This window comes from Lolium rigidum, unplaced genomic scaffold, assembly GCF_022539505.1.
Source record: "Lolium rigidum isolate FL_2022 unplaced genomic scaffold, APGP_CSIRO_Lrig_0.1 contig_51982_1, whole genome shotgun sequence".
NCBI classification, from domain to species: Eukaryota; Viridiplantae; Streptophyta; class Magnoliopsida; order Poales; family Poaceae; genus Lolium; species Lolium rigidum.
In genome coordinates this window covers 16,779-24,826 of record NW_025900849.1, presented here as the reverse complement: position 1 = coordinate 24,826, position 8,048 = coordinate 16,779, and the positions used below count along the sequence as shown (strand labels likewise).

The 8,048-nt window shown below is 44.0% G+C and overlaps 1 protein-coding gene across 1 annotated transcript; it reads left to right on the top strand.

Moving 5' to 3' along the window:
* Nucleotides 1-5,804: 5,804 nt before the first annotated feature.
* On the top strand, nucleotides 5,805-7,821 carry LOC124681674 (putative F-box protein At4g22180). The gene has a single exon (XM_047216532.1). It carries the CDS (start codon nucleotides 6,190-6,192, stop codon nucleotides 7,561-7,563), a length of 1,374 nt encoding a protein of 457 aa, XP_047072488.1. The 5' UTR covers nucleotides 5,805-6,189; the 3' UTR covers nucleotides 7,564-7,821.
* The last annotated feature ends 227 nt before the right edge of the window (nucleotides 7,822-8,048 follow it).

The following is an 8,048-nucleotide window of genomic DNA, read 5'->3' as shown; positions in this document are numbered from 1 at the left end:
TTGATAAGATCAACAATGCTGTGACCCCTGTAGCTGAGGAGATGATGGATGAATTACTTCGGCTGGATTCTGAATTTTTCACAAGAGGTAGCTATGCTGAACATAGGACTGGTGCTGCAAGCAATGAGAGGGTAAACATAGATGATAACTGAAATTTTCTTTTCTCTTGCCGATTTTTCTTGATAATGAAGATATGTATGTTTAAGCATAATCTATATTGTAAGACAACTTGTATTCCATGTGTTGGATTCAAGTATGGATGCCATGAAGATAAATATATACCTTGTGTATTGGCATCAAGATCATCGATTTGAAGATATATATGTGATATGATCAAGAAGAAGAAATGAAGATAGAGTTCTTATGTGGAACTCAATATTATCCATGCTCTAGCTTATGTGATAAGCAATGAATGATCAAGATCTTGAGAGCTTGATTCCAAGTGAAGAATTCAAGTTATGGCTCTAAGTCGGTGTCATGATAGTCTCATAAGTTGAGCTATAGTTGACTAAGATTTAGAGCATCCAAACAAATGAAGAATTCTTTATACACCTCAAGATAGTATGATAGAGCATGAGAAGATACAAGGTTGACCAATACAAAGAGTGAAGAATGGATTCAAGTTTGGTCAACACATGAAGCATGAAGAATGTGCCACGAGAAGTCATGTGGTATGGTAAGCCGTGTCAATCATGTTTTATGAACTAACCCATCATATATGTTTCCTTGTGTTGTCTATGTGGGTTAGGTATCTTTCCATGGGCATGCATCAAAAGTGGGATCTCATATAGCCCATGAGAGGATGACGTCAAGTGGTGATCGTCATCAAGGTTGAGTTGGGCAAGTTCAATTTGAGCATCTCAAGAGGATCGTATGCTTGAAGCTTGTCGTCCATTTGGTGATAATGGACATGTGAAAATATGCATCAATGGAGCTTTCTCATCATGGTGTATGGGGGAGCATTTGTGAGTCTTCACGAAGCAACAATGATCAAGTGAGGCATTCCGGCTTGAGTGGAGCTTGAAGAGTTATCATCAAGATCAAGCGGGATGCGCAAGTCAAAGGTATGGCCTTGATAGGTTTTAGTTTTACCGGTCTCAAGGTGGTTGATGGGAGACCGGATTATAGGATAGATAGCCACACTATCAAGAGAGGCTTTCGGTTGGGTAACTTGATCACATCGTCTTAGGGAGTTCAATCCTTTGCATACTTTGCATATCCATATTTCTTCTTGGTGTTTCTCTGTGAGAGGTTCTTGAGCTTGTTGCTAGCTTTACAACAAGCCCAAGTTCATCGAAAACGGAATCCGCATGCATCTTCTATTGCCTTTTCGAGTTTGGACGTCTTCACCGTTTCTTGATGGTGGGAGACTCCCTCTATAAAAACATCTAAAAATATCCCTTGAGGAGTTTTTTTGGGATTCTATTCGTCGTTATCTTTCCAACAAAATTGGTTTCATGTCAATCGGGGTCCGGACACAAAAGTTATCACGGTTTTTGTATAACATGTTTTCCTGCTGGCCCGGTTTCTAGCCCGGCGTGACCGGTCGTCCCACCGGATGGCCCGGTTCAAACCGGCCCCTGGACTGGTGCCAACCGGGGCCATGTACTGTAAGACACAGAAGTGTCCCGGTCATGGCCCGGTCACAGACCCGGTTTGGACAGGCCGGGTCCGGCCTGTGGCCCGGTCTGACCGGCACCTGGACCAGACGGCCCGGCCCCAGGCCCGGTTGACCGGCCTCCTCGAGTGTGCTGAGCTGAAACTCACCCAACAGTTATATTTCTCCCTAAACTATAAATAGGTCTTCTTCCACCTTGGGCTGAAAAAAGTTCTTTCACTCTCTCTCCTCCATTGTTGACATTGAAGAACTTGCCCTCTCTCTTGATTCCTCCCATGATTCTTGCTCATTCTTGAGGGATCTAAGAGAGGAGATCTAGATCTACAATCCTCACCAATCCATCTCTCCTCTAAGTGAGGGGAACTCTTTAGATCTAGATCTTGGAGTCATTTGTTGATTTCCTCTTTGTTCTTCCTCTCTAATCTCATCCTAGCATTTGTTGCTCGGGTGGAATTTGAGTGTGAAGGACTTTAACACCTCTAGTGTTCTTGCTTTGCATCATTGCATAGTGTTGAGCTCTCCACCACGATTAGTTCGAGTGAGAGACCGTGAGCTTGTTACTCTTGGAGGGAGACCTCCTAGTTGGCTTGGCGGTTGGTGCTCTAGTGATCTCTTCAAGGAAGATTGTGAAGAGGCACGGGCTTCTCCTTCGTGAAGCTTGTGAAGTGGTCTTGGAGCTTGCCATCTCCGGAGTGGACGAAAAGCTAACCATAAGGAAAGGCCATTATCCTTCGTGGGTTTGGCTCGGAGAATAGGGCGAGCCTTCATGGCGTTGGGGAATCCTTCGTGGGACCTCCACCCCTCCAAACGTGACGTACCTTCTTGCAAAGGAAGGGAACACATGAATACATCCTCGTCTCCGCGTGTCTCGGTTATTACTATACCCGAGCTTACTCTCCCTGTGATAGCCATCGTGCTTGAAGTATCTATTATATCTTGCTATCACTTGTTCTTCATATATATTGTGCCTATATTGCTTAGCTCTAGTTGTTGTTGTTGCACTTAGTTGAGCCTAGCTTATTTAGAATTTGTGCTTGTGAAATAAACGTTAGTTTAATTCCGCATTCTTACAAGCTAAATCTGTAAGAGTTTATAAACGTCTATTCACCCCCCCTCTAGGCGACATCTCGCCATTTCAATATTTGATATTCAAACTTCATGTCAAAGTAGTTATTGCTATGCTCTGTTAATCTTAATACACGTTTCTTTCTTGTGGAGTATAAGAGAGGTGTGTTGCAGCATCTCTATGTTACGACGTGGTGCACATATTAATTCTGATCTTACATATAATATTATATGTACCTTATTATCTCATTGACGAATTGGGTTTTGTCCACCACAACTTTACGACAGAATAGTCAAGTGAATCCATGAACCCCGGTCTACTTTTTATCATAAGAAAGACATTTATATTGCTTTTACATTGTTTTCTATTTGTTGCACTATTTTAATCCGAAAATACAAAACTATTTAGTTTTCTTATTTGCACTCAAAACACCAAAAACAATCAATCTCTTTACAGTTTTCACGTAGTTGTTTTATCTAGTTTAGTTTCTACTTTTTCTATTACTACTTGTGTTATTTACTTACGAGAAACATTATGCTTGACAACCACACGGTGGAGTTGGGGACACAAGGTATTTACTTTACTTGTATGATTGTTTGAAGAAGAGAGAATAGTACACTCTTGCATCCAATTTCCCGAGAGTTCGATATAAACCCTCGAGTCACCCTTATGGTGAAGATACTCCCCTGACACAACACTCTGCACTTGGAGTCCCAGCGTATCAAGATCTTTTTGGCGTTGCTAGTAGCCATCAGTTACCTCCCACACACCAAAGCTCCGGGTGAAAACCCTAGACCATTTTGGTCTCGGCGGCGGCGTCTAGATTCGTCATCCTCTTGGGGACGTCGTCGCGGAGCTCTGTGCTACCATTGATGGTCGTGCTTGAATCCTCCCTTGGCGCATTTCGGCCCTAGCGGAGGGCGTTCTCGGTGGCCTCTTATCCTTTACATGTGACTTTGTGGTCTCCGGTCCCGATACTATGTATTTGCTGGTGGGGTCGGTGCTCCATGTCCCAGAGCGAGAGGTCATGCATCCCTCTCCAGCGATATCTTGGTGGGTCCGGGATAGCGAAGTCCGACGGTCTCACTAGGAGACGTTGGTTCATCTTTAGTCATGTGTCTTGGGTGTGTTGTGGAGGATATGATCTCTCCTATTTTTGTTATTTTATCTTTGTTATGATTTTGTAAGATTTTTTTTCGTCGATTCGACCATGTGGCTTTATTTATAAAACGGGGTGAAAGCCTATTTTAAGATATTTCTATTCAATAATCTATTATCAGAAATTAATTTCTATTATGCATACTATTTGTCAGGTTCCAGCGTATGGAAAATCTATTGTGGCATGCGAATGAGATGGTAAAGAGCAAAAAAAGGAATGGTAAAATCTGTATAGAAATTATTTGGGCAGTGCTTGGCGTCGGGCGACCGATTTGGGGGAGGGGGGGGGATCGATCGCCCCCGCACCGTCAGATGGTCCCCCGACTAACTTGCTTAACCGTCTGATGACCGCATGACAAAAAGGTACGACTAGTTTTTCTAGGACGTCGCTTTCCATCGTGGTGGGACCATGCAAAGCCTCTTTCTTATTTTTTTCTCTCACCCAAGACCTGCACCGTGGACACAGAGGCAATGGGAAAAAAGGTGACCGTTTTGCACTACAAAATGTCTATAAATTTACAAGCCAAATGCCGTATATGTAACACTGACACAAAACAACAAAAATACCCAAGAGGATCGACAATTTTTATTTGGATATTTACAACATAATTTATGAAGTTTGACAACAAAAATTGCAATTATATCATCCAGTAAAATTACACAGCAAAAATTAACAAATACGATTGGCACAAAATCATTGGATATTTACAACATAATTTCTGGATTTTTACAATAAAAATAGCACTTGTAGCATTACATCAAATTTTCACAACAATAAATACCGAAGATGTTTGACCCAAAATTGTTGGATATTTACAACATAATTCCTAAACTTTTACAATAAAAGTAGCACTTGTAACATTGCAACAAAAATTCACAGCCAAAAAGCAGAAGACGATTGACACAATATCATTGGATGTTTACACTATTATTTTTTTTGATCTTTTACAACAAAAATAATAACGACAAATTCCAGAAAAAAGCACCACAGATTGTACAAAAATAAAATATGAAAAATCTAACATATCACCGGTGGTAGACAACCGACACCGACCTCTGGAAGCACCACACCGCCGGTTTGCATCAGCTCGTCGTCCTCACACAGCGCCACCGGCGATGGATCGACATCACATACCACGGATGGAGATCTCTAGGATGCGGTGGTGCCTGAAATGATGTCCGAGACGGTCCGTGCGAGTAGCGTTGTGCAAGAGGAAGAGATAGAGAATTAGAGAATCTAGGGCGGCGGGGCAACGGTGGTGCGGCAGGCGGTGATGGTGCGGCGTGCGTCAGCTCTTGGTGTGCGGTCAAGGTGGAGGTGGACACCAGAGTGAGACTCGTGCAGGTCAGCGAAGCGAGCTAGCGCGGAAGGACGAACGATTTTTTGATGCGATAGGTGGGCTGATGATAAGTGTTTTCCAAATTATTTCTATAGAAAGTGTCCTGTTTTACTACTAGTTGATATATTTCTCTTCAAATTGATTGGATTATGTCATGTTTAATTGCCCAAGCAAACAGGGGAAGGCTGTATCGTAATCTGCACCGACCTGTTTGAGTGATGATCCTGAGGTCCATCTAATGCGTATTGATCTCTGTATTCTGCCGCATTCTAATTTGTCGTCCTTCTTTTCTTTTCTTTTTTTGCCTTCATTGCCACTACTAAGCATGAGTACTTGTTTCCGAATCGGGACGGTAGATCTCAAAAAAAAAAATTCAGGACGGTACGCGCAGCCGTCCAGATACCATCTGCGCGGCACTCGGAGGCAAAAATCCGCTAACAATCTGAAAATTGGAAAAGGAGAAAAAAACTACTCTGTCGCTCCACCAGACCACTAGTCCACCACTACTCCCGTCGCCACAGCCTGACAGCCACCGCGGAGGGCGGCGCGAAGCCGGACTGCTCCCCCAGAAGCTCGCCGTTGCCGTCGCTGGCTGCTCACCGCCTCCCCCTGTCCCCCAGCCCCAGCGGATTAATCCCCTCGTGCCGCCTGCCGCCGGTTAGTGCTCTTCATTTAGCCCTAGCTTGGCAGAGTAAATTCGGAGAAGAAACCAAGCGGGACTCGGAAGAATCCCTACACAAACAAGCTCGCTCCTACACCAAATCCGGATCTTTCCCGGACTCAGACTCGGATGTGTTTCACCGATTCGAATCGGGTGCGCCATCGGCTGGCGATCTATATAAAGACAACAGCCTGCCTTTTGTCTCTGAAGAAATTGGTCAGCTCTGTCCAAGCATCAGGTGTTTGCAACTTAGGACCGTGCCTTCCCTCGGCTGAAGAAATTTGTCTGTTTGGCCCAAGTTCCAGTCTTTTTCCAGATATTGGAAGAGAGGCCCTGCTCCACTCCCATGGAGCTATGTAGCGTCGCCTCGATAATCAGCTTAGGGAGTCTAGCTATTCAACGGAAATATTTGCCAAAGCTGCTAGGCTTCACTCCCAGTTCACTCAAGAAATTCTGCAAAGATGTCCATCAACCACAGACCGACACTATCGTCGGCGCATCGCCAGAGCTGCCTCAGGACATCTTGATGGATATCTTTTCCACCCTCGAAATCCCTGATCTCATACGTGCTGGCGCTGTCTGCCCCTCTTGGCACTCTGCATGTACCAGCCTACTGAGCCTTGGGCTGTACAAACTAGCGCAGACGCCGTGCCTCCTCTATACTTCTGAATCTGCTGGTGATAGCTCTGCTTACCTCTACAGCCTCAGTGAAAAGAGATCGTACAAGCTAACTCTTCCGGAGCCACCTATCCGTACTAGGTGTTTCATCGGGTCCTCTCATGGCTGGCTGGTTACTGCTGATGAAAGATCTGAGATGCATCTTCTCAATCCGATCACATCTCAACAGATTGCTCTACCTTCAGTGATCACAATTGAGCACGTGAAGCCCATATTCGATGAGTACAGCACTCTGCACAAGTATGAATTGTCGTGGTACACTGGAATGCGTGTTGGTAATAGCTCACCATCTATTTTTGCTCTTGACAAGCTGCGGGATCAACTCCACTATAAGGCGTTTGTGTTCCCTGATACATCCACGGGAAGCTACATTGTGGTGCTCATCCATAACCCCATGCACCAGCTCTCTTTTGCAAGGGTAGGTGATGATAAGTGGACCTGGCTGCCACCTCATGAAGGCTATGACGACTGCACTTACAAGGATGGCCTACTGTATGCAGTCACTGGAACCGGAGAACTTCATGCTTTTGATTTTAGTAGTGGACATGTTGTCACAGTGGAGACGATTATGCGAATGCGCAATATGTATGACTGTGGGTACATGTACATTGTTCAAGCACCATGGGGCGATCTGCTGCTTATTTGGAGAATGTGTGAGGATCATGATTTAGAACCTGAGCCTGGCGCACCTGTGTTTTGGAACACTACAAGATTTAAAATATATGAATTTGATCCTTCGGGAAGTAAACTTAAGGAAATCAATAGGTTGCGTGACCATTTGTTGTTTCTTGGACATAATCAATCACTTTGTCTCAATGCTGATGAATATCCTTCACTCAAGGCAAATCGTGCCTACTTTACTGATGATAGTTTTTTGTGGACAACGGGGCTGAAGAATAATCACCGTGATATGGGAATTCTCAACTTGGATGATAACAGCAAGGAAGAATTTGTGCTTCCTCAGCTTTGCTCCAACTTTCCAGCTCCTATTTGGGTTACCCCTGATCTTAGAAAGATGAACGCGGCTTCACGAGGGGATTGAAAAAAGTTTGATCGGACCAATAAGCCTACACAGGGATGATGTGCTAGATCCCTGGGGCTTCTGGTGGAAGTTATCGACAAAATACTGAAGGGGCCATTGGAATGTGCCTGAGGGCGTCCTCATCGTTTGTCGCCGGCCCGTAAACACTAGATTGGGCCTAGTTGGCTCTAAATAAATAGTTGTGAGGTTTTATTTGTTTGCATATGCTGTAATCATGTTGTTCTACGCACAGTTTAATGTGCTGATGGAAAATTGACGTTTTTCAGTTGATTCCTTGGCAATGCGAGTGCCAAAAAAAAAATTATCTCAGCGAGTTGGTATAAATTATTTCTGATCTGAATGTCCAAATGAGTTTGTAATCTGTAGGTCTGTTGGTCGGACACATATGATGAACTGAATCAGCAGGACTAAGTGAATGCTATTCTGCTAGACTGAAAATGGGAACATAGCTTCAGTATGTGAGCATAAAAAAAAAAATTTGCTGG